The following is a 25,426-nucleotide window of genomic DNA, read 5'->3' as shown; positions in this document are numbered from 1 at the left end:
CGCTAGGCCAGTCAGATAATTTTTTTGGCCAGTTTTTGCATAGAGTAATTTTAGGTTTTATGACTGGCTTTGGGGCAAAGGGGTTCTGGTTTTTATAGCTGGTCTTGGGGGAGAATGGAACTGAGTGACAAGAGGACAGGAGAGGGTCAGAGAAAAACTTCTGCTTCTGAGGCTGCTATTGAGGCCTTCATTTTGGGGTATTGTCCTCTAAGCCCCAGCAGTGTCAAACTGTACACAAACCATACACAGCAGCCAGCTCGGGTGCTGTTAGGAAATGGGCTCACTGCTGGGTCTGTGGGGTATGTGTGTGTCTGGGTGTGTGGCTGCTGTCTGCATCCTCCTCCCCCCTACAGCCTCCCCGCCTCCCATCCAGCCACCCTGGGATTGGTGACTCTCAGCCCCTCCCCTCAGCTCCCCTAGACCCTCCCAGAGCCTTTATCAGGGAGCTGGGACTGAGTGACTGCAGCCTTCGTAGATCCCCTCCACTCGATTTCTCTCTTTGCAGCAGCACCGGCAGCACCAGTGTGTGAGGGGAGCAGGCAGCGCTCCCAGCCAGTTCCTTGATCCTGCCAGACCACCCAGCCCCCGGCACAGAGCTGTTCCACAGGTAGGCGAGCGGGAGAATGCTGGATGGACTGGAGCTGGCACCAGGGGACAGGAGCCAGCGTCAGGAGGGACTAAAGCAGATGGCAGCCTCTGATAGGGGAGCAGGGGACTGGGAAGGTGAGCACAAAGCACCTGTAGGGCCGAGAGCTGGTTAGTGTTTGGAGCCTGTGGCTACAGACTCATTCTTTCATACCAGAAAGTTTTTGCCTAAGTCTTGGGATTATCTGGTACTGGAAAATAGCATCCGGGATCCCTCCTCCAGCTGACTAAGGAAACAGACCAGTCCATGTCCTATAAATCTATCATCTTCCTTGGGAGCTAGAGTCCCCCTGGCACCACTATAGCATTGCATATCTCCTGGGGAGATATCTGATGGGGGAGCAGGGAAACTAAGTCCAAGGGTTGTACCCCCTTCTCAGAAATACTTTCCACCCTCTCTCCAGACCAGGGCTTGGACAGTGGAGTTGGGGGCTGGGGAAGCAGGGTCAAGCCAAGCTGCTGGTAATGAATGTCTCTTGTGTCTTCACCCATGCTGTATCTTCCTCTTCTCTCCTTTACCTGAGTCCTGTCCCTTTGCTCTCCCAGGCACCATGAGGATCATGCTGCTATTCACAGCCATCCTGGCCTTCAGCCTAGCTCAGAGCTTTGGGGCTGTCTGTAAGGAGCCACAGGAGGAGGTGGTTCCTGGCGGGGGCCGCAGCAAGGTAAGTCTCCCCTGGCAGAGTACTGGGGAAATCACGGGAACTTGGGACTCTGCCTGTCTGGACAGCTGTAGTGAGGAAACTGGGGTGGGTGGGTTGTCCATCATAGGGCATTTTGCCTCCCTTTGGATTTCTTTGTTTCTCTGTGTCCCTTCATGTTCCCACTGTCTCCAGGTGTGTTTGTGTCTCTGTATCTCTGCGTGTCTTTGACACCTTGTACATAAAAGGTGCCCTACAAATATGTTGTTTGGTGGGTTGATTGATGGGAGACTTGGTGATTGGATGGTACTGTGAGGGGTGAGCTAGGGTGGTCTAAGGCTCTCTATGGTCTACCTCAGGTCCCTTTGCAAGGGACAGATCTCTTCTATTTCCTGGATGGTATGGAGCAGTCAGAATTTCTTTCCCAAATGGTCATTTGTGTGCTATTTTACCTATCAGTTATGTGTATTGTTTTATTTTCAAAATGCAAATAAATTCCCTTATCTTTTGCTCATCCACCCCTGGTAACCTCAGGTGCTTCTAAGATCCCAACCCCTTCCTTCTTCTCTTTTCTCCCTTGCCTGCCTCTATCCTCTGCTTAGTCGGGTTAGGAAAACAACAGCAAAAAAAACCAGGTTAAGCCTTGATTTCCACAGCTCCTTTACGAAAAAGAATAGGAATTGTCAGGGTAGGGGTACAGGGAGAGGATAGGGAGGAAGTCTTTTCAAGGTTTTGAAATGACAGCAATTACATTGGTACAAATGCTTTTAAGATGATTACGGGTGGGACTTATTACAAATTCAATGTGTGAAGTTTAACTGCCTCTTCAGCTGAAATCTGTTTAGCATCTCATTACAGGAGGTGGGCAGAGTATTCAACAATTTGGGAAAAGTGGCTGCCTGAACGCCACATGCTGGGCCAAGGGAGATATCACCAGGGCAGCCTTGCAGGTGGTAGCAGTTGTGCCATATCCAAAAGGCCAGAACCGTTAAAAAAAAAACACCCAGGGGAGTGCCAAGTATGGGCTGGACACCGTTTGGAGCCACAAAGTTCCAGGCCAGGATAGAGTATCTGGGTTCTTCTGAGACAAACTTGCTTCAAGACCTTGGCCAATGAGATGTCCCCCTCTGCCCCTCTTGGTCAATGAATGAGAGGGATTGCCATCCTACCCCTTCTCCCTGAGAGTCTGTGAGGATGAGGGAAATTGGGGCAGGAAGAGGGTAGTACATAGGTGTGCCTAGGCAACTGGGTTGGTATGTGTGGGGGTGCGTTCTGTGTAAATGCACTTCTGTGTGTGCACAACAGCCGAAGGATGCCTGGGTTCTGGAAAGAGCGGCACTGCGGAGACTTAAGATTTGAGATGAAAATCTCCAGCCATGATCATTGTTATTGTCTCTCTGCAGCTGCAATTAACTGGCTGTGTGGTGTGTGCCCACCACCCTGCTGTACACAACTTGCTAAAAAAAAAAAAAACAAACAAAATCACAGGGACAATCAAGAGCCCATGCTGGGCAACAGCTCTAGAACTTGGGGTTCAGTTGTGGAGAGAAGAAGACGTGCCTTCTGAGCATGTTGCCTTCCTGGAATTCTAGACCTAGGGCTGAAAAGGGAGAGGGAGAGAAAATTAGAGGCAGAAAGCCATGGAGAATAGAGAAAGAGGCGGTGGAAAACAGGGAGAGAAACATCCGTGGACATCGTGCAGAGTGGGGGAATCACAGGTGCAGATGTGTGCCTCCAACCTCACCATGCATGTGAATCACCTGGGGGACTGCTTAAAATGCAGATTCTGTCTCAAGAGGTCTGGGGTAGGAACAAAAGTCTGCATTTCTACTAGGCTCTGTGTAGTGCTGGTGTTGCTGTTGGTCCACAGGTCACTCCTGGAGTGTCTACTTCTCGTCCAGTGTGAACCAGAGGAAACTCTGAAAGAAATAGGGTGTCGGATTCAGTATGGGCTCAGGAAGAGGCTGTTTCTTCTGGGAAAAGGATGAGTGGATCCGGGTGGGAGCCTCCTGCCTCAGCCCTCTTTGTTTCTTCCCTAGAGGGATCTGGATCTCTACCAGCTGCTCCAGAGACTTTTCAAAAGCCATTCATCTCTGGAGGGATTGCTCAAAGCCCTGAGCCAGGCTAGCACAGGTAGGAAGTGGCCCTAGGAGAGAGGGGAATGAGGGGCAGGATTCTGAAGATAAGAGGCCTGGGAGATCCTTTCAGATGGGAGGGAGATGGGGGATAGCTTAGTGAATTGATGAGGGTTGTGATCTGAATCCCCCTCTCATCACTTTCCAACTTCACTCCCCATTTAGACATTTGTTCTTGGTTTCACAGATCCTAAGGAATCAACATCTCCCAAGAAACGTGAGTAGCCTCTTCTCCCTCCCTATCTCTTGCCACTTGCCCAGAGCTCTGTGGGGCATTGGGCCCAGGGGCCATTTTGTCCAGCTCCTTCTCACCTGGTACAAACAATATGCCAGCTCCCACTGCTCAGCCAACCTTTCCTGAAAGGGAGAAGCCATCTGGAACTAGGAGGATGCTGGTGTGAGGGGCGTGGTGGGCTCTCCCTCTGCTGGCTGGTCATTGGAAAACAAGGGGATCTCTTGGTGGCCCTGAAGATTCCAAGTCAGGCACCTGCTAGAGCAGAAAATTCTTGAAATGTGGAGGAAGGAAAGGTGGGCAGAGAGAGTGGGTTTAGGGGAGGCACTTGCTAACTGTGAGGAGTCATGCTTTGACAAGAAAAAGGAACAGAGACCAGAAACCCAGTCTCAGAAGTGTTGACCCATGTCTGGGGAGATGCATCACTTTCTCACCATCACTGCTGACAATGTTGGCCCTTTTCTGCAGGTGACATGCATGACTTCTTTGTGGGACTTATGGGCAAGAGGAGCATCCAGCCAGGTAGGAGTGTGTGGGGGTACAGTGGAAGGGCTTAGGGTACTGGCAGATTGTGATAGAAGTCATGTGCCTCATATTTGTCACCAGAGGGAAAGACAGGACCTTTCTTACCTTCAGTGAGGGTTCCTCGGCCCCTTCATCCCAATCAGCTTGGATCCACAGGAAAGCCTTCCCTGGGAACGGAGGAGCGGAGACCTTTATAAGGTAGTCCTGCTGCAGCTGGGAGGAAGGACAGGGAGACTCTTCTTCCTCCCCAGTCTCCCAACTCTTGTCTTTGAACACTGCCCTTCATAGCCAGCCCTTTGCTGTTGGATCAGGGTGTAGTTCACGTTCAGAAAGATCCCTCTTACTTACACTGTTCGCTTTACCCTAGACTCTCCTACTGATGTGAATCAAGAGAACATCCCCAGCTTTGGCATCCTCAAGTATCCCCCAAGAGCAGAATGAGGTAAGGATTGTTCTTTAGAGAGGGCAGAGGGGACTGGGGAGGGGGCTGTGGGGGTTGCCAGCTGTGCATTTCCTCCCATGCTACAGGTATTAAAGCTCATAGATTTGCCCTGAAATATACTGCCAGTGCCCAGCACACTGTTGGTCAAACACAAAGACACTTAGAGGCACGTGTGTTTGTACACATCCCCCGTCTTTCATCTCTTTCCTCTGGATCATGGATCACAGCTGACTATTGAGCAGGAGTGAGTGTTGGGAGATGAGGAGAGAGGGGCTTCCCCGATGGGCAACTTCTGTTGTTTGGACTTCATTCTTTTGTGATCTGTGCAAAAAGATGGAGAAATTATTATCTGATAATTACAAATACCACAACCAATTCACAGGCAAGCATTTGCCTCCCAGGCAGGCTGAGCCTTTTGGATCCCTCAGAATCCTGGGTTACCGGGTCCAGAGGGTAGTCATACACAAGGATGATTCAGGAAGAAATGCAAGGAACTCTGAAATCTAATGGGGATTAGCAGGAAACCATATCTGAATCTCTCTTTAGCGTAATGAATAAGAATATGGCCTGAATGTGAATCCTGGATCTGCCACTCTATCTGTATCTTTTTGGCCAAGGTACATACCCTCCTGTGCTTCAGTTTCCTCATCTGAAAAATGAAAGTGATAATAGTATCTCGCAGGGTTGTGGTTTTGAGGATTGAGTATAGGTAAAGTGTTCAGAACAGTGCCAGGTACACAGTGCTGTGTGCCAATTTTATGATAATTGTCCCAGTTTGGGAGGTATGGGGGATGTCCTAATGTTTCCCCTGACTGGCTCTGTCTGGACCCCAGGCCTGAGTGGGCTGACAGATTCCTCACTTGGTATGTGAGTGTGAGAGTCCCCCAGGGAAGTGTCTAGTCAAAACACAAACCTTCTGCCTTGACACTGTCTTCCCACACACAGCAAGAGCAGCTCCACCAATAGCTTTCTTTTCACTAGCTTCCAAAGAAGTGGGGTGGAGGGAGTGAAAAGGAGAGGGAGAGGGATTGGGAAGGCTCATAATCATGGAGAGCCTCCTGCCTTTCTCCCTGTGTCCCTGTTACCCATACTCATTGGTCTCAAGGTGGCACGCCCAAGACCCAAGGAGCTGGTGCTTGATGATGCTGCCTGTGCATGAATTCCTGGGACCAGAGACTGGGTCTGGCCCCCCATTTAGTGTTGGGTGAGAGGGTACAAAGAGCTATAATAACTGTAACTCGCTGATTACATGGTAGTTACTGTATCATTTTGCTCTCATTAGATGGTTATTTCAGTCCTGCCGACGGCCAGATAATTATACGAGCAGCTATATCTGGATGACATACTCTCCTCCAGCGTTATGCACTGGCCATAAAGATAATTATGGTGCAATTTTGCTATAGTATTTTATACAAATGGCAAAAACAAGTGCATTGTGGAAATCGACTTTTAATGCTTTTTTGTGCATCCAGGCTCTTTCAGAGGGACCCATAATTACAGCCTTCATAATCTTACCACTGAGGGAGCATTCCCAACCTGTTAGGTGTCAGGCAGAATAGGACATAAGGTTTCTGGGAGCTGGCATTTAAAGATTAGATGAGATGGATCAGCACAGATCATTGTGTCATCTGATTTCATTCATGTGAAACTGTAAGTAATCCCTGGGCCTGTGCTTCCTCTGGGAGGTTTCTGGGAAGAGGAGGAACAGGATAAGGCAGGGGGAGCATTCATAGTAGGGCACCTTGGACAGGGCTGTGTGTATGTCTGGCTCATGGGGGTGCTAGGATGGCATGAACTTGGTTCCTACATCTTTGGTCCCCATGGGCCCCACTGGCCATGCACACAGGTGTGTAGAGTAATGTAAATATGGCAGCTGGGAAAGTGCAAGTACCTGCGGCTAGGAGAGTTCCATCCTCAGGCCCAGAGCCTGGAGGGCAGGCTGAGGGTCAAGACTCTTGTTCTTTCCTCTCTCACAGATGCCTCTCCCCTTCTCTCCTGCTGCGCCAGCAGGTTTTCAGTGGGAGTTTTTTACAGGACATAAGATGTGATTTCAGTGTTTTTTTTTTTTTTTTTTTTTGTCCTCAGTACTCCACTTCCGGACTCCTGGACTGCATCAGGAAGACCTCTTTCCCTGTCCCAATCCCCAGGTGCGCACGCTCATGTTACCCTTTCTCTTCCCTGTTCTTGTAACATTCTTGTGCTTTGACTCCTTCTCCATCTTTTCTACCTGACCCTGGTGTGGAAACTGCATAGTGAATATCCCCAATCCCAATGGGCATTGACTGTAGAATCCCCTAGTGTTCCTGTAGTGTCCTACATTAAAAATATAATGTCTCTCTACTCCTCAACAATAAAGGATTTTTGCATATGAATGATGTGATGTGTGTGTTTACTTGTTTGGTTAGTGGGTTTTTCTGTTCCTTGACTCCTCCAGCTACATGGTAAATACACACATACTTATGATACACATACTTCATATTTAAATGTAAAGAACTTTACATATCTTTTTGTAACAGTGCCTTACACAGTGCTTTGCACGACAAGTATCAGATTTATTTAGTGATTAAAATAAATACACGAATTTGGAAGATGGTTTCTAACACACAAAGATTTTTACAGACCAGTTTTAGATAAAGAAAAAACAGGCCGGGCCCGGTGGCTCATGCCTGTAACCCCAGCACTTTGGGAGGCAGAGGCGGGTGGATCACGAGGTCAGGAGGTCGAGACCAGCCTGACCAACATGGTGAAACCCCATCTCTACTAAAAATACAAAAATTAGCCGGGCATGGTGGCGCATGCCTGTAATTCCAGCTACTTGGGAGGCTGAGGCAGGAGAATCGTTTGAACCTGGGAGGCGGAGGTTGCAGTGAGCCGAGATCACGCCACTGCACTCCAGCCTGGGCAACAAGAGCAAAAAACTCTGTCTCAAAACAAAACAAAACAATAAAAATAGAAAAAGAAAAATATATTCAGAATGACTTGTATTACTAGGATGGGCCTGGTAGATATCCATTCCTGAATCTGACCCTTCTTAATTAGAGAAGGAGGTGGGGATCAAGGCTGTGCAGAGACCCAGCCACAGAGGAGGATGAATCTATGACCCTATATGATTTTTCTGTCTCCAAATGCTGAGCCTGGGTTCTGTGACAGATCCTGGGGATGAAATGATGACTCATACACAGAGTTTACAGTTTAGCAGGGCTGTGGACAAGCAAACAGAACTTGATCCAGCTAGGATGGGGGGTGAACAGGGAAGTTACTACCGAGGCCAAGAAAGAGAGGAGCAGATATCTTCACCGTTAACTGGCGGCCTTAGTTATTATAAAGGGAAAACATTTATCTCTGACTCCTCTCTCGTGTGCCTGTTACCAGCCCCTGCAGCTCTGACTTAACAGTCCCCAAAATGTGTAAGGCACTTACATGTGGTATGCATAGGTATGGATGTCTTTTATTAATCTGTGATGTCAACTATCACCTGTCATCCCAAGGGGGGTTCTGCACCCTAATGGAACAGCCAGTGAAATCCTCAGGCTCCTTATCTTAGCCTGGTAGAGGGGCCTTGGTTATGCCCCTGAATTGCACCGATAAAACCAACACATAGATTTCCCAAGGCGGTGTAAGGACAGGGCCACAGAGCCAGAGGCCACTTCCTGCAGTCCTTTCATTCTAGTGAAAGTTCTATCTTCCTACAGCCTGACTTGGGGCCACTTTGGAATGACAGCTGTATAGTGGGGGCGGGGAAAAGAGAGAATACTCACCCTAGTGTTACTTATGTCAGCTTTATAGCCAGAGGTCAAAGAATGCCCCCACCCCAGAGCCTAGACCCTTTTTCCAGTGAGTCATCTCTTTGACTTTTCAAAATTATCCATCTATAGGGCTTAAAACTGGGGACATTTTTGCAGAGTCTAGGGGCTTTCCTTGGGTCATGAAAGCTACAAGAGTTGGTTCTGCTCAGACTTGGTGGGAGTTAGGCTTATAGGCTGAGATGAGACAATTGCTTTGCAAGTAGGAACGTTAAGTGCAGAAAGATTGCTCTCTAGTGGGACTGACAAAAATTGCAGTACTGGGGACTCCAGAAAAAAATGAAGACAAATGTTAAGTTAGATTCCTGTGTTTGTACTTGAAGAATGTGTGAAGGGATCCTGACCCTCCCTTTCCTGTTGTAAAATGGTTGATGCCTAAAGAGATCTGGTCCACAAGACCTTGACTAAATTCCTGGCCCTTTCTTCTCCATTTAACTTTGTATATGTTTGTTGTTGTGACTATATGGTGATTTACTTTAAAAAGACTTCAGTATAAGTGGTATATACTTTCACCTGCGTCTTTTGGATGATTTGTTTTCATGTGAAGTTTATTGGGGTCAACCCTCCAGAGATGGCTGGGGCAGTTGGTTAGAAAGACTGTACAGGCCCAGGCCCTTGCAAGCCCAGCAGCCCTCTGTCTCCAGAGTCATGCTGGAGATCTGGACCTGCTGGCTGTGTGATTTTCCACTTTAGGGAGACTCAGTCACCTTGCACAACTGTGAGAGCTGGGCCTGCCATTGAAACATTGTGTCAACCTCTAAGTGACCCTTTCACTAGATGGTAAAGTGAGATGCCTCATCCCCAAACTATAAGAACAGTCGTATGGCTGTTTTTGTATCTCCTGGCTAACAAATGTTACATGTTTGGCAGCATTTGGTATAGTGCTTGCTTTCAGTATAGTCTACCACCAGTTAATGAGGTTGTGGAAAGGAGGACACACAATCTCCGAAATTCATCAAGAGAACGGACAATTGCTGAATGGCCAAACTGGCTTAGATCTTTTGGCAATATTCAGTGTGTCCCTTCCTTTCCGTTTATCCATCAAGGAATTACTGAATCCTACCATGTGCCTGTCCTGGGAGTTTGTCCTTGGCTGCAAGCTATTTTCAGGCAGTGACTGGGATGGGATGGGAGACAGGATGAAACTGAAGGGTCTTGGAGCCTAAGAGCTTCCTCTGTACTGAGGGTGACATGACCAAGACTTCTAATGTCTTTGGTGGTGGTGGGTGGGGCAGGCAGTGTAGGTGGTTTTGGTTTGATGACAATTCTTGGGCAGGAGCATTTGAAAAGATGATTTGGGAGAAGGGTGGGGAGGAAGAGTGATCGAGTTCTACACAGAGTTGGGGAGGGCAGGCTTCAGGAAACAGGCCTGGGGTGCCAAAGTACAGTGAGATCCGGTGACTTTCTTCATTTGGCCACCTAGGTGGAAGGAGGGACAGCAGTGGATTATCAGAAGGGTCCAGTAGCAGCGGTCTAGCCCTCAAGTACTCCTTCATTCATTCAAGCAAGCTTAATGTATTAAGCACTTATTGTGCCAGGAAGTGTGGTAAGAGTCAGTGTGGACATGCGGCCGTGTGCAAAGCCACAGATCCCTGCCTTCAGGAAGCCCACAACAGTGATCAAACAATCTTACAACATTTTGTAAAATGCCCATAGTAGATGTTCTGAGGAGAAGCTTTTGGAACTGTGAGCGTAGAACAGGGGAGGTGAAGAGAGTTTGGATAGGGCTTTTCACTCTTCAGGCACCAAGTCCCGCACACAGTGGGCGCTTAGAAAAAGCCAGGCCTGGGGACTTGGAAGCCCCTGCACCCCTCGCGCGGGTCCTGGCCCCGGCCCCGCCGTGGGGGGGCGCTGCCTCCTCCCGGGCGGCGGGGGGCGCTGCGGCCGGGCGGCGGGGGGCGCTGCCTCCTCCGGGACGGCGGGGGGCGCTGCGGGCCGGGCGGCGGGGGCGGCCCGGGCCGGCGCGGCGAGCCGCGCGGCGGATGGAGAGTCTGGCCGCGGCCGGCGGCGCCGCCTCTTCGTCGGGCCGGGCACGGCGGGCCGGGGCCTTTGTGTGAAGCGGCGGTGGCGATGGTGCTCGGGGCCCCGCAGAGCCGGGTAAGCGCGGCCAGGCCGAGGGCTGCCCCTGGCCGAAGCCCGACCCCCGGCCCGGCATTTATCTCGCTCTTGCTGGGGTCCTTCTTGCCCGCTCCCTTCGGCCGGACCCATCCTCCCCGCCCGCGCGCCGACCCCGGCCGGCCCCGCCGCTCCTCCCTTGGGCCCTTATTCGGCCCGGTGCCCCCAACGGGCTCACCCGGGTGAGCCCTGCGCTGTTTGTGGAGGGACCGAGGCGCTTGTTGCCTCCAGAGGGAGCGCCCCAGCCGATGCAGCGCCCTTCCCTCCCAGATGCGACTCTCCGGAGGGGAGACCGCGGCACCCAGGGATTGTTGGGGTGTCCTCAGAAGTTCCCAGCTTCCCCCTTTCCCACCCTCCACTCTGGCTGCCCAGTGCTCCGACCCGCCGATCGTTCAGGGGTGGCCACCAGGGCCCGGGAGATGCTTGGCCGGTACCCCACAATACTTAGACGCTTCCTGGGCCCCAGAAAAAGTTGGGAGTTGTTAGAATCTGGAGAGATGGAGAAAGGGGCTGTGTTGGGCAGAGTTGTGAGACTGAACAGGGCTGCAAGTAGCTCTTCTTCCTTAGTCGTGCAGGAGTCAGAAAGGGCAGGAAGTGGTAGTGAACAAGCCTCTAGGAGTCTTACCTGTATAATTAGAAGTCTTTCTTGCCGCATCAAGTAAATCTGTTAGTGCAGGGCCAACAAAATATAAACCCCGAAAAGGGTGGCGAAAAAGAATACAACATATTAAAATAATATTAAATACTACCACAGTTGTGTTCTACTTTGCTTTACTGTGCATTCTGAGTGTTTTAACTTCACATAATACAGGGACTGTGATGAAGCAGTATCTGGAGGGGCTCTGGGTTATCGAAAGGCCAGAGAGCGGGTATGTAGTATAGGCAGAGAGAGATGGGGATTCAAGAACGTGAGATTTATTTGGAGATTATTGAGAGGTTGAAGACACAGCAGTGACAAAGCTAAAAAATGGAACTACCTTATCTGTTCCTCAGTAGCTAGTGGAGCTTTGATAGTTGTGTTCAAGCACGTGCGTGGTATTTGGCATGAGGGAAAAGAATATGCTCAATGAATTACGAAAGCTTGCATTTGGGAGGAAATTAATAGGAGAAAAATTTGATCCAGTGGCTCTGGTAATGAAGTATAAGTTTGTGTCCGAGGGAATGCCTCTGGTTCGTCTCTAGGCACCAGCTTAAGACCAAGCTATCAGATTGTCATCAGTCCTTTTGGTTTTTGTTATAACTCTTTGAGTATATACAGGGGGAGATGTCATTACCTTGTCATAATGGAGGAACTCTCCATGCCAGTTTACTCCTGATCCCCACCTGGGGCTTGGAAGCATTCAGAGTGGTGGTGTTTTCTCCTGCATAGCCCCTCTTTTGCACGGATGTGTTTGGCCATCCATCTTTTTCTCTTGCTGTCCACAGATTAACTGTGCTGATAAGGAGGTAATTTCATAGGAGCTGCTAAGATGGGCATGAGGATCAAACTGCAAAGCACCAACCACCCCAACAACCTGCTGAAGGAACTCAACAAGTGCCGGCTCTCAGAGACCATGTGCGACGTCACCATTGTGGTGGGAAGCCGCTCCTTCCCAGCCCACAAGGCTGTGCTGGCCTGTGCAGCTGGCTACTTCCAGAACCTCTTCCTGAATACTGGGCTTGATGCTGCCAGGACCTATGTGGTGGACTTCATCACCCCTGCCAACTTTGAGAAGGTTCTGAGCTTTGTCTACACTTCAGAACTCTTCACAGACCTGATCAATGTTGGGGTCATCTACGAGGTGGCTGAGCGTCTGGGTATGGAGGACCTCCTCCAGGCCTGTCACTCTACCTTTCCTGATCTGGAGAGCACTGCCAGGGCCAAGCCCCTGACCAGCACCAGTGAGAGCCACTCTGGTACCCTGAGTTGTCCTTCGGCAGAACCTGCCCATCCCCTTGGAGAACTCCGAGGTGGTGGGGACCACCTTGGTGCTGATAGAAACTATGTGTTGCCCAATGATGCTGGAGGGAGCTATAAAGAGGAAGAGAAGAATGTTGCCGGTGACGCTAACCATAGCCTGCATCTGCCGCAACTGCCACCACCACCGCCAAAGACAGAAGACCATGATACCCCTGCTCCCTTCACGTCCATTCCTAGCATGATGACCCAGCCAGTCCTAGGCACTGTCAGCACGGGCATCCAGACCAGCACGAGCTCCTGCCAGCCATACAAAGTTCAAAGCAATGGAGACTTCAGTAAAAACAGCTTCCTCACCCCTGACAATGCAGTAGACATTACCACTGGGTCCAACTCCTGTCTGAGCAATAGTGAGCACTCCAAAGATCCCGGCTTTGGGCAGATGGATGAGCTCCAGCTCGAGGACCTGGGGGATGATGACTTGCAGTTTGAAGACCCTGCTGAGGATATAGGCACAGCTGAGGAGGTGATTGAGCTGAGTGATGACAGTGAAGATGAGCTGACTTTTGGAGAGAATGACAATCGGGAGAATAAGGCCATGCCCTGCCAGGTGTGCAAGAAAGTTCTAGAGCCCAACATTCAACTGATCCGGCAGCATGCTCGGGACCATGTGGACCTGCTGACGGGCAACTGCAAGGTCTGCGAGACCCACTTCCAGGACCGAAACTCCCGGGTAACTCATGTCCTGTCCCACATTGGTATTTTCCTTTTCTCCTGCGACATGTGTGAAACTAAGTTCTTTACCCAATGGCAGCTGACCCTTCACCGACGGGATGGAATATTTGAGAACAACATCATTGTCCACCCCAACGATCCCCTGCCAGGGAAGCTGGGTCTCTTTTCAGGGGCAGCCTCCCCAGAGCTGAAATGTGCTGCCTGTGGGAAAGTATTGGCCAAAGATTTCCATGTGGTCCGGGGCCACATCCTTGACCATCTAAACTTGAAGGGCCAGGCCTGCAGTGTCTGCGACCAGCGTCACCTTAACCTATGCAGCCTCATGTGGCACACGCTGTCCCATCTCGGCATTTCAGTCTTCTCCTGTTCTGTCTGTGCCAACAGCTTTGTGGACTGGCATCTTCTAGAGAAGCACATGGCTGTGCACCAAAGTCTGGAAGATGCCCTCTTCCACTGCCACTTGTGCAGCCAGAGCTTCAAGTCAGAGGCTGCCTATCGCTACCACGTCAGCCAGCACAAATGCAACAGTGGCCTTGATGCACGGCCTGGTTTTGGGCTGCAGCACCCAGCTCTCCAGAAGCGGAAGCTGCCAGCAGAGGAGTTTCTGAGTGAAGAGCTGGCGCTGCAGGGCCAACCTGGGAACAGCAAGTATAGCTGCAAGGTCTGTGGCAAAAGATTTGCCCACACAAGTGAATTCAACTACCACCGGCGGATCCACACGGGGGAGAAGCCATACCAATGTAAGGTGTGCCACAAGTTCTTTCGAGGCCGCTCGACTATCAAGTGCCACCTAAAGACACACTCGGGGGCTCTCATGTACCGCTGCACAGTCTGTGGGCACTACAGTTCCACCCTTAACCTCATGAGCAAGCATGTTGGTGTGCACAAAGGCAGCCTCCCCCCTGACTTTACCATCGAGCAGACCTTCATGTACATCATCCATTCCAAAGAGGCGGAAAAGAACCCGGACAGTTGACTGGGTCCCGGCAGAGCCACGGGGAGCTCCCAAGCAGCAGCCAGCACGCTGATATCTAAGAGCTGTTGGTCCCTCCCCAGCTGAAGTTATAATTTTGCCTTGGTAGGAATTCTGTTCTGTGTTGTGTTTAAAGAAGAAAAGAAGAAGAAATAGCACATAAGCTGTTACTGTTGTTGAGAAGCAACAGCCCTATCACATTTACCTCCATACCTGTTCTTGCCCATGAAGGGCTGTGTTTTTCATTCTTTTGAGGCTGGTTTTGGGATCTAGTCAAGCAGTTGGTGTCCACTAGACCCCCTTCCCCAGCCTCTCTAGTTTTAGTTTACTGATAGGTTTTATGCTGCTAAGAATCCAACCAACAGCCTCACTTAACAGAGGACGTAAAGGGAGGTTTTCACTGTGTGTGTTACCGCCAGGCCTCCAACTGGGATGACCAGCTATGAGAAAGATTTTGGGAATGTGGTCATTCAGAAAAGACAGGTCAGCAGGGCAGTACCCTCAGGTTCCAGCCCTCAGCAGGGACAAGATATCAGGGATGTTGGTGTCTGCTTATCTACAGCCCTAATCTGCTGATTGGACAGTGAAAATCTTTTGGCAGCTAGATCCATACTAGGGACAGAGCTTTCTATTTAGGTCAGAAAGCTTTGGGATGAATCCCTGCCAGCCAGAAGGGGTGTCCTGCAGTGCCATCAGAAGTGGCAGCCTGGATGGACAGGAGAGGTTTCTCTTTTCTCCTCATTTCCAAAGAAACAGGATTTTATGGAGTGATGGCCCGGGACGTCCGGCCTTCTGTGAGGCAGAGAGGATAGGGAACCACTTTGATATAGTCATCTGTTTTGGCCACTTCTGTTGGCTGTGAGTGTCTTGGTGGAGAGGTGGGGATGTCTCTGACAGCAGCAGCCTTGCCTTAATTTATATCTGGTCTCCCGTCCGAAGTGTTTGGCCCGTGGTGTAGATGAGCTGACTCCTTGAAGTGGTGGAGTGGCAGACCGCGAGCCCTTCAGGATTAAAGGGACCTGAGTAACTGGTGGTGTGTAGCAGGGTGTGCGTTCTGACTGTCTGTCCTAGTCGGATAACCTGTTGTTTACTTTGTGCTAACAGTGCCGGAGCTTTGTCAGCTCACCTTTGACCTGCTGGAATTTATCCTGATCTGTCGTTGCCATCACCTCCAGGGGGTGCTATTGGATGGCAGCTGGTTCAGGCCCTCTGTGGGTGGCTGCAGAGTGTGCGGGCACATCCCACGCAGCTGGTTAGCTCCACTCTTATTTGGTTTTCCAAGGGGCTTTGCCCAAAGAAGGCTTGAGGGATAGCGCCCTCGATCTTGTGTACTTGCGAGGTGCCACCTCAGTAGCTCATACTACCTCACCCTGCTCAGGTGAGCTCTGGGAGTCCCTGGCCTCAGCCCTGACACTGCCCCTGGTGGGATTCAGCAACACCCTGGGCTGTTTCACAAGCAAGTGGTTTTCATTAACTCACAAAGCCTTTTTGGACGTTAATATTTATTTATTTTTGTTTTTGTATACACATTACCCAGCATCTCTTTTGTATAAGAGACTTTAGGAAAATGAGTTTCTCCCCAGCAAGTAGCCATATTCCAGAGAACAGCCTTGACCAGAGATTTGGAGAACCAGGGGTATAACTAAGGGAAGATGTGTCAAGCCCTTAAGCAAATTCTTTTCTTCTTCTCCAGATTGTCTCTAGCATAATAAGCCCAGGGAACACTTTAGGCCATGGGTGTATGTTCTAGAAAGTTCGGGACAGTTAAATTCCAGGCCTTTCATCCCCCTTCCATCCTGTGATGGAGTAGATTGGGGACAGGGTTGAGGGGAACAAGTGACATGAATGACCTATTTGCACAGTTTGGAAGCCTCCTGTCTTTATTTATATTGAGATGTCAGACAAACCAAAGCTCCATCCTTGTTGGCCCTGCTGCTTCTCCCCAGCCCTGAACTGATAAAGCCTCAGAGTTGGAGTGCATGGCTCTCTGGTGGGGTGACCATTAGATGAAGGGACTTGTACAGTGGCCAGTTTAAAGGTCCATCTTTGACCATCTAAACCCACCTTGTTCAGTGTCCCCTCAGGACATCCTCATCAGGAAAGCAGTGTTGAGACTCTTCATTGCTGACTGGCTTCTCCCTTTCTTACTCACACTGACCATTAGAATATAAGAAGGAAATGTGTAACAGACTACAGTCAAGTGTCTGCTACATTTTCAAGCACGAGCAATCCCTCCCAGACTGTTGGTGAGGACTGATTTTTGAAACGCTGGCGTGAGAGAGGTGGTAATTACAGGAACCAGCCAAGTGGCTGAGAGCAGATAAATGTGCTGGAGAAACCTTTTTCCTTAACAGAGGGCATCATGGATGCTGCGTGGTCTGTGTACTTAACCTGAAACTGTGAAGTTTTCCCTTTTTGCCAGTAAACCAAAAAGCAGATCCTTGAAACACGAAACAGAAAACTGCATCCCCGATCCCCCTGGGGCTGATCAGATTGATCAGGGTGGCCCAGTTGGTCCCAGTCAGATATGTCATAGGATCAGTAGCTCATGAGATTTGTTGACCAAACCCGCTCCCCGTTGGTGACCCCTGTATTCACACCTGAACTTCCTGTTTCGCCCCACCCCACCAAAGTCATGTCTGCTTCCTCTGCCTCTAGCTCACCCTCTTCTGAATGGTTTTGCTTGAAACACTATATTGTTGCAGAGGGCACCCAGGGATACCTGGTAGAAGGTATTCATTTTATTTTGCATTTTTAATTGTTTTGACTTTCTGTTCATTTGATTTTGTTGCTCCCTCTCTCCTGGAGCCTAGTTTAGTACTTTCTCCTGTGTTACTCTGAAGTTCTGTTTAAGCCTTGAACATCCTCTTCTCCCGTTTTCTTGGTATGTACTCAGGACCAGCTACATCATTTGTGGAGCCCTCTTATTCACAAATTATTAAGAATTTCAAGGTGGTGGTCATAGAGCATTAAACCAAATATGAGGCCATTCCCAGCTTATTTTCTGAGGGGAAAATGGTAATACTTGTGTGGCACCCGGGGTTAAACAGCAGAGGCTCCATGTGGCCAGAGGCAGAGATTAGTATCCTGGCACTCCAGTGACCCACTGGTGACTCACTGATGCCACAGCACCCGCTAGGAAGCTCTGCTAAACCTTAGTATTTGGTCCTAAATTTTATGACTCCATGGAGTTCCCATAGTCCATGGCTAGTTAGGAAGAAAGGAGGTGGGATAAGGGTCAGGCCCACGTGACCCCTAAGAATCAGGGGATGGGTAAAAGTTTTTTTTTATATTCTACTTTTCTGATCTGTGAGTACCTGTTTGTCTCTAGGCCAAACCTTTGGGCTTAAATATCTTTTTCCTAGACAGGTTTTTGCTAATGTTGAATTTTCTTCCTCCTCTGGCCTCCTTCTGTGCCCCTTTCCCCAAGCCCCAGACTGCTTAACTTCCAAAGCAAATTCTAGATGGACACTGTATTTATTGGTATGGGAGTGGTCTCTATGGGGTGGTCTGTGCCCATCTGGGACTCTTTTTCCCTAAATATTGCACCAAATGAGTCAGGAGGCAGGGTGCACAGCATTAGTTTCAATGTGGTTATGCATCATAAGCTTAACATCAGAATGAAAATGAAACTCGATTTTGATGTTTCTTTAAAACCCTTCCCCTGTCCAATCCACTCGCCGCCCCCACCTTGAATAGCTAAAGTCTCTTATGAAACAGAGAAGAGTTGTTGACGTCTAACTCCCTCCATTAAATTAATAAGTACTGACCTCCTAATATTTAAGTGTTTACTATCTATTGCTGTAAAGTTTTGTATATTTTGTAAACTTTTTTCCCCAAATAGTAGATGTCTAAAATCATTGTACATCTGATTCTTTTATATTCCATTGTTCAGCACAAAGTGTGGTTTTTATTTAGAATAAAAAAAGAAATTTGAAATGAGAGTTCTCTTCCTACCTACTATGAATATGTTCATACCTGGAGTTCAGAATATCTGGGCTCATCACCCTTTCAGCAGCACATTTCTGCCCAGCAGATGCCAGAATTCTTTCAGGTAGCACATTTTCCTTTCCTGTAGCTGGAATTCCCCAGGATTAACTTGTTGACCTGTTTTTAGTGGGAAATTAAGTCAAAGACTCAGCCTTTTCAGGGGGTATCCCTGAGAGGATCCTCCGTCAGCCCAGAGAGAGTGGTGGGTCCCTGCCCGTGTCTAGTTGGACTGACGTTACTGAGTGAGAGATTTGGCTACAATTTGTCTTGCCAATGCCATTTGATTTGTTGGGACATGGTGTGTCTTTGAGTGGAGTGAGGCGGATTGAAACAGGGAGGAGGCAAAAGTTTGGCATAGTTTAATGAGGTTGATACATGGGTGTTTCCACAGAGGAGACAGACCTCAAGAAGTTAGGGAGTGATGTCCATTTGGCCCCAGAGCACATGGCCCAGGCGGGACTCCCATCAGTGCTCAGTAGATGCTGAGCATAATAGCTGGTTCCCACTCTTCCCCTCCATGGATGGGAGGCCTTAGGGAGGTATTCATACTGCCAGGGTGATAACTAATCTTGGGAGCGTGGCCTCTAAGGTGATCTGGAATGTGACAGAAATGTAAAGTTTGGTTTCCTTCAGGAAACTCCTGTAGCCCAAGTCAGAGGAGACAGTGATATGGACATCAGATCTTGGCTTGCTTTTTTATGTTGGGACAAGAGAGGAAAGTCTTTTTCAATGTGAATTCTGCATTGGTAGGCTAAGCCCTTACTGTGACCCAAGCCACAACCCAGACTCCTGGTTCAAAAAGCCTTCAGCTCTGTGCTACTGAGAAGCTGTCTGCAGCTTAAGACCCTTTCAGGTTTGGGCTCAGTGAGCAGGGAGATGCAGGTTTCCTTCCATGCTCCTGACAAACCTGGGTGCATATGCAATTGGAGCATGCGGTCAGTGCAGCCACAGAACAGTTCTGATTTCTCAAAGCCGAACAGGTGGTCTCCAGGTCAGTGAGTAGTTACTCCAAGTTAAACATTCCAGACACATGGAGCACTTAAGCAGGACAGAGGAGATGGTGAAGAGGCTATCAGTGATTCCATCCAGTCCCCTCACCACGGGCAGGATTAAGAGGCAAAGGACGTGGAATTGGAAGGAGGAAACTAGATCCTGTTCTTAGGGCTTTACTTCAGAGTTCTTCATGGACAGGGTCCTAGTCTCCCAAACATAAGTGATCCTTTTCCAGAAGGTCTACTTGTTAACAGAGTACTTTTTTGTTTCATCTGTAGAACAAGTGTTAAGGAACCTAAGTTGTGGGACAGGAAAATTATGAAAAGATATGGCCAGGGAGAACTGACTTATAACAGTGTCAGAGCTCTGCCCTGTGACGGAATTGAGAAGTTTCCACTGTGGCCTTCCCCATCTGGTGCCGGGGACAGAGGGTGAAGGACAGAGCATCTGTCAGCACCTGCTGCTGGCTGTCCCAAGGGCTGCTCCTGGAATGACATCCCTTAATACTTTCCTATGATCTGGAGAGAAAGAGATGGGGGTGGGTTGGGCTTTCTGGTAGCTCTGTGTCTCCCTAGAAGTCTGGAAGTTTCCTAGATCCGAAGCTGGGAAGAGGTCAGCTATGAGGAGCTGACTCTGGGACAGCTCCTCTTGCTTGTGGGGAGGGAGCAGGATGGACGACGGGGAGAGGAGGGTGTCAGCAAGGAAATGGAGCTGTGTTTCCTGGATGGCCACGGGTGGAGATACCATCCTGCTGACCCAGCTGCAGGGTGCAGGTCTCAGACCTTGGCTTCGCCCCCACCCCTGCCATCCCCATCCCCCTTCACTTATCATGGCTGTGCATAGGATGCACAGCTAGGGAACGTCCTGCTGGGGCCGCCTGGTTCCTTGGCCTCTGGCCTCTTGTCCGCATAACCTGCATAGTGAGCTGGAAGATCAACAAGCTCACAAACACAAAAGGAGTTTTGTGAGGTTCCTGCACAGTTCACTGTTTCCAGTCAGAGTGATTTATGAAATGAATGTGTCTAGTTTCCTCTGCTGAGCACCTCTTTAGCCTCAGCTCCCTTCCCAATCCCAGCTGGAAGTGCAGATTTTTAAAAGATCCAGAGTCCATGGCTATCTCTTCCATTTATTTCACCTTTTTTTCTGCATGGCTCCTTAGACACAAGGACCGAGACAAATAGTACAACACTGAGAGCCTGCTCTCTATCCCTCCCGATCCTGTCTCTCTCTCCACACCTCAGTATTTTAAGATAGATTCAAAATTGACCACGAGTGCTTTGACCCTCCCCTCTACATCCCCCCAAATCTCCCACCTATACTCTCACCTGTGCCTTTTCCTTCACTGTTGGAGGAGCCTGGCCTCTACCTCAGCTGGGTGTAAGAGGCTGAGTGGGAGAGATGGAGGAAGTATTTGGAAGCAAATGGGGTGCCTGAAAGCTCAGGCTTGGCTGAGGGTGGGGGGCTGCTGCAGCGGGCTGGCTGTCCCCCTTGGTGATGATGATGGAATGCTGGGTGGAACAGGAGGAAGAGGAGGCGCGTGTGCCCACCTTGGTCTGGTCTTTAGGAAGGTAATGGACTACAGCGTTCAGGAGCCGGCCCCGGAAGTGTGGGCTGAGAAAGTTGTAAAGGATGGGGTTGATGACACAGTGCAGCATGGAGAAGCAGTCGATGACATCATAGAAGAAGTAGAGCAGGTGGACCAGGTGGCAGTGGAGGGAGATGTGGGTCCCATGCAGTGTGAGCAGCAGCAGGGTCACATGATAGGGCAGCCAGCACATGACAAAGACGGCCACGTAGGCACACATCAGCAGGCAGTGGCGCCGGCTCTTGGGTTGTCCTGGCTGCCGCAGCCGGCAGGCTGTCAGCACATTGAAGACTGCGATGAGAGGGAAGGGCAGCAGGAAGCCCAGGATGGTGGTGGACAGGGCCACCGCCAGGGCCCAGGTGCTGTACGTTTCAAAAGGTGCCATGAAGAGGCACATGGGCTCAGGGCCCTCCACCAGCTGGATGTGGACCACCTCAGGCAGTGGGATGATGGCTGAGAGGACCCAGATGCCTGCACACATGGCCCGCCGCACTCGGTGCTGGTAACGCTGCCAGGAGTGGGAGGCGCTGGTGAGGGTGACATAGCGGTCGACACTGAGGCACACCAGGAAGAAGATGCTGCTGTACATGTTGACAAAGTAGAAGTAGTGAGTGAAGCGGCAGGAGAAGCTGCCCCAGAGCCAGGTGTAGTCCAGCGTGACCTCCAGCATCCACACGGGCAGAGACAGGACAATGCCCAGGTCCGCGATGGCCATGTTGAGGATGTAGAGGTTCAGCAGCCCCACCCGGCCTGAGCTGCGCCAGTTGACGCATATCACCAGGAGGTTCTCCACCAGCCCAACCACAAACATGGCCAGGTAGAGGGCAAAGAGGACTACGCGCTTGGTGCTCTGGCTGAGCTCCACGTGGCACTCAGACAAAGTGTGGTTGAAGAGGTCAAGCAGCTCGTTCCAGTTGTGGATCTCTCCAAGGTCACTGGTAGGCACTGCGGTGACCCCCTCAGAGGGGCCGGGCCCCCAGCTGGGTTTCACTGACATTGGGACCAGCACACGCCTATTGGGATGAAAGGAGGGTTGGAAGGGAAAGCAGACCTCGAGAGCCTTGTGTCCTCAAGGTAGAGGCCAGAGGGAGTCCCGGCTTTGGGGAAAGATTCTGGGGCTGACAAGGCAAGAAAGGGAAGTTTAGCTTTCAAACTGTGAATAAATAATACACAACTCACTTGCTAGCTCTGACCCAAGGGCAGAGATACTTTCTTAAGGGGTTTCAGCTGGAAGAGGCCAGGACTGTTGGTGTCCACCAACATTACTTCCCACCCCCAGCCAGTTCCCCCTCAACAACTCCCTCAATCCCCCCACACCTGCCATTTGTAGGTGGTCTCCAACCTCCACCTCTCTCCTGGCACTTGGCACTTCATTCCTCGGCCCTTTTGTACAGATCTTCATTGCTCTTTTTCTGTCTTGTTATTTGGACCGTGAGTGTGGAACACACACACACGCGCACACCACACACATCTGATTCATCCCTAGGAAAACCTGTGGATCACGCAGGATAGCCAGTTGTCTCCAAGCCCTGATTCCCATCTTCCCTGGGAGAAGGTGACACTCACCTGAATTTCCCTTGGGAGCCCCTCGGTCCTGGAGGGAGGGCCGGCAGGTCCAGGCTATGGGGAGCTGTGAGGAGGCTGGGGTGCCCTTGGCTGTGGGGCTGGCTTCCCTGCTGGCTTCACGGCCGCCCTTCTCATCCGGGAAGTAGCTGTCACTGCTGAGGCTCTTTGGGGAGGGCTGGGGTTTTTCCTGCATTCCCCCAATCCGGTTACAGGGGACGTCCCAGCAAAAGACCCGGTGTGCCAGTGGCGGGGAGGTCATACTGCCAGCATTAAAATCCCAACTCCTCCCTCACCCGCTGAATGAATTTACCTCTTTCCTTAGCCTCAGTGCTCTCCTCTGCAAAGTGGGGTTTATTATCTACTAAAAGGGATGCTTTGAGAATTAAAGGAGCTGTTGAGGGAGGGAGAGTGCTTAGCTCAGGTGGGGCCTGTGGCAAATGCTTTACATATATATGTATTTTCCTCTCCCTAAGTCAGCTTGGAATCCATCTCTCCCCTGTCTTGATTCCTACTAGAGTGAAATTGGATATGGGGGTATAGGGGAGGGCCAAAATAAATCTGAAAATCAGTTGGGCTTTTACTAACTCTGGCCCACCCCTGCCATTCTCCCCAGCCCCTCACAGGGCTGTGAGCTCCCTGCCTTCATCTTGTGATTGGAGGTGAGAATCTGGGAAAGAAAAGATTGAATGGCCAGGCATGGTGGCTCACGCCTGTAATTCCAGCATTTTGGGAGGCTGAGGCAGGAGAATCGCTTGAGCCCAGGAGGCGGAGGTTGCAGTGAGCTGAGATCAGGTCACTGCACTCCAGCCTGGGTGACAGAGTTAATAAAAAAAATAAAAATAAGATTGAATGCGGGGTGTCAAGGGGGCTTTGTCAAAGCTTCAGGGAGATTCCTGAGTAGGGAGGGAGAAAGAATGGCGCCCTCCGCCTGTGGCTCTATACTTCTCTGCGTGAAGGGTGTGGTGGGTGGCTGGCAGGGGATGAGCAGGGGATGGGGTGTGGGGGAGGGAGAGCAGACTTCTCTCTCCCGCCAAGCTAGAGGGTAAGGGACTCTGAGCCACGTGTTATGGGTAAACATTTTGTGTCAGCAGAGCGTCCTGCCCCTCAGAGCGCTTTCACCTCACTTCATCTCGTTTGATTCTGGAGATACCCCTGTGGGGAGGATGGATTTCTTCGCCCTCTTTGAGGCCCAGAGAGGTTGTGTGTTACACAAGCCACACTTGGCAGATGGCAGAGCAGCCTAGGCCTGAGCCAAAGGTGTGTCGGCTGGAGGGGATTGAGTATATATTAAGTCGAGGTGAAATTCCCATAGCATAAAATTAACCATTTTAAAATGTGTGATTTAATGGCATTTAGACATGCACATTGTGCAACCACCACCTCTGTCTAAGTGCTAAACATCTTCATTACCCGCAAAGAAAACCCCGTAACCATTAAGCGGTCAATCCTATTCCCCCCGCCCCCACCCTTCTGCTTCCTGTCCCTATGGATTTACCTATTCTGGATACTTAATAGAAAGGGAACCATATCATATGTGACCTTCCGTGTCTGTGTTTTGTTTTTTTTTCCACTTAGCATGTTTTCAAGGTTCATTCACTTTGGAACATGCATCTGTACTTCATTTCCTTTCAAGGCTGAGTAATATTCATACACACACACACACACACACACACACACACACACACACACACACACACCACATTTTCTTTATCCACTCAAAGAGAACGTTTTTTAAAAGTTTGCTCATTGATTCTTTTATTATGGTAAAATATAAGTAAGATTTACCACGTTAACCATTTTTAGGTGTACAGTTCAGTGGCACTAAGTGCATTTACACTTCTGTGCAACCATCAGCGCCATTTATCTCCATGGGAGGGGATAGTTTTAATTTTGTAGTTTTGTAGTTTTCTTAAACCTTCCACTTACATATCAGATCACTCCAAGATCACAAAATCTATCATGGCCGGTGCAGTGGCTCACACCAGTAATCCCAGCATTTTGGGAGGCTGAAGTGGGAAGATTGCTTGAGCCCAGGGGTTTGAGACCAGCCTGGGCAACAAGATGAGACCCCCATCTCTATAAAAAATAAAATAATTAGCCAGTTGTGGTGGTACAGTCTGTATTTGGGAGGCTGAGGTGGGAGGATCACTTGAGACTAGGAATTCAAGGCTGCAGTGAGCCATGATCACCCTGCTGCACTGAAGCCTGGGCGAGAGAGCTAGATCCCATCTCCTAAAAAAAAAAAAAAAAAAAAAAAAAAAAAAATCATGGGCTAGGCTAGGTGGCTCATGCTTGTAATCTTGGCACTTTGGGAGGCTGAGACAGGTGTATCACCTGAGGTCAGGAATTCAAGACCAGCCTGGCCAACGTGGTGAAACCTTGTCTCTACTAAAAATGCAAAAATTCCAGGTGTGGTGGTGCATGCCTGTAATCCCAGCTACACAGTAGGCTGAGGCGGGAGAATCTCTTGAACCCAGGAGGTGGAGGTTGCAGTGAGCTGAGATCGTGCCACTGCACTCCAGCCTGGGCCATGGAGCGAGACTCTGTCTCAAATAAAACAAAACAAAACAAAAACAAAAAACCATCATGATGAACCACGACAGTGTGAAATGTGGTTTACTTTGATTTTTCAGTTAGTTTTGCTCTTATTCTCTCTCTTTAGGATCTTAGTTTCTATCCCATTGATATTTTTCTTCAGTAAGGAGACTTCTGAGAATTTCCCCTTCCCACTACATGCTTTTGACCCATGCAAATGAAGGCTGTCCTAGACCAAGCACCCTCCAAGGAAGGCCCTGGTCTGGTCTTTGTCCTCTCCAGATGGCCACATCTGTGACCACTTCCGTTCCTCACAAGACTGCCCTTTAGTGGCTCCTATCTCCTGGGTCTCTGAATTGTCCTTCCCATATGGAGACATACCCCCTGCAGCCTCACCTCTGTCTGCTGCCTTCTCCCACTTACTCCTGTCATCCAATGTGTATTTGTAGAAAGAGGAAGTGATGGTGGTTCCTTCTGGCAGAGGCTCAGAGGGAAAGCTCCTCCCTCAGGAAGAAATAAGTGATAGCTCTGCAATTTTCATGTGGGGCTTTTTTAGGGGATGGGGGTTGCAGCTGGAAAGAGAGAGACTGGGAGGAAGAGAAAGAGGGAGGAGC

General features: G+C 49.9%; 3 protein-coding genes across 10 annotated transcripts; 2 read left to right on the top strand and 1 right to left on the bottom strand.

Moving 5' to 3' along the window:
* The first annotated feature begins 464 nt into the window (after positions 1-464).
* TAC3 (tachykinin precursor 3) lies at positions 465-6,992 on the top strand. Of its 2 annotated transcripts, XR_010122741.1 has the most exons (8): positions 465-607; positions 1,192-1,310; positions 3,326-3,419; positions 3,609-3,638; positions 4,122-4,175; positions 4,260-4,376; positions 4,546-4,620; positions 6,706-6,730. XR_010122741.1 is itself a non-coding variant. In XM_054443009.1 (7 exons), the coding sequence occupies exons 2-6, from the start codon at positions 1,197-1,199 to the stop codon at positions 4,617-4,619; spliced, it is 366 nt and encodes a 121-aa protein (XP_054298984.1). In that variant the 5' UTR covers positions 465-607; positions 1,192-1,196; the 3' UTR covers position 4,620; positions 6,706-6,992. The 2 variants fall into 2 exon arrangements, 1 of the variants encoding a protein (XP_054298984.1); XM_054443009.1 differs by lacking the exon at positions 4,260-4,376 and having other exon boundaries at positions 6,706-6,992.
* GPR182 (G protein-coupled receptor 182) lies at positions 2,041-24,821 on the bottom strand. 7 transcript variants are annotated; one of them, XR_010122739.1, is made up of 6 exons: positions 20,452-24,821; positions 18,122-18,250; positions 4,284-4,941; positions 3,734-3,908; positions 3,047-3,205; positions 2,041-2,886 (listed from the first exon to the last, which is right to left on the bottom strand). XR_010122739.1 is itself a non-coding variant. In XM_063647039.1 (2 exons), the coding sequence occupies exon 1, from the start codon at positions 21,706-21,708 to the stop codon at positions 20,494-20,496; it is 1,215 nt and encodes a 404-aa protein (XP_063503109.1). In that variant the 5' UTR covers positions 21,709-24,821; the 3' UTR covers positions 15,722-20,280; positions 20,452-20,493. The 7 variants fall into 7 exon arrangements, 4 of the variants coding, with proteins under 4 accessions (XP_063503109.1, XP_063503110.1, XP_063503111.1 ...); XR_010122738.1 differs by lacking the exons at positions 2,041-2,886; positions 3,047-3,205; positions 3,734-3,908; positions 4,284-4,941 and adding an exon at positions 19,041-20,280 and having other exon boundaries at positions 15,722-18,727; XR_010122740.1 differs by lacking the exons at positions 2,041-2,886; positions 3,047-3,205; positions 3,734-3,908; positions 4,284-4,941 and adding an exon at positions 19,041-20,067 and having other exon boundaries at positions 15,722-18,727.
* ZBTB39 (zinc finger and BTB domain containing 39) lies at positions 10,379-18,085 on the top strand. Its single transcript, XM_054443002.2, has 2 exons — positions 10,379-10,520; positions 11,964-18,085. Exon 2 carries the CDS (start codon positions 12,008-12,010, stop codon positions 14,144-14,146), a length of 2,139 nt encoding a protein of 712 aa, XP_054298977.1. The 5' UTR covers positions 10,379-10,520; positions 11,964-12,007; the 3' UTR covers positions 14,147-18,085.
* Positions 24,822-25,426: the final 605 nt, after the last annotated feature.

Source organism: Pongo pygmaeus, chromosome 10 (genome assembly GCF_028885625.2).
Source record: "Pongo pygmaeus isolate AG05252 chromosome 10, NHGRI_mPonPyg2-v2.0_pri, whole genome shotgun sequence".
NCBI classification, from domain to species: Eukaryota; Metazoa; Chordata; class Mammalia; order Primates; family Hominidae; genus Pongo; species Pongo pygmaeus.
The sequence above is the reverse complement of the archived record's forward strand: the minus strand, read 5'-3'. Positions and strand labels throughout refer to the sequence as shown.

Coding starts and splice junctions, on each gene's coding strand:
- TAC3 (XM_054443009.1), top strand. CDS start 1,197: ATGAGGATCATGCTGCTATTCACAGCCATCCTGGCCTTCAGCCTAGCT. Junction 1,311..3,325: donor CTGGCGGGGGCCGCAGCAAG/GTAAGTCTCCCC, acceptor TTTCTTCCCTAG/AGGGATCTGGATCTCTACCA. Junction 4,176..4,545: donor CAAGAGGAGCATCCAGCCAG/GTAGGAGTGTGT, acceptor GCTTTACCCTAG/ACTCTCCTACTGATGTGAAT.
- GPR182 (XM_063647039.1), bottom strand. CDS start 21,708: ATGTCAGTGAAACCCAGCTGGGGGCCCGGCCCCTCTGAGGGGGTCACC.
- ZBTB39 (XM_054443002.2), top strand. CDS start 12,008: ATGGGCATGAGGATCAAACTGCAAAGCACCAACCACCCCAACAACCTG.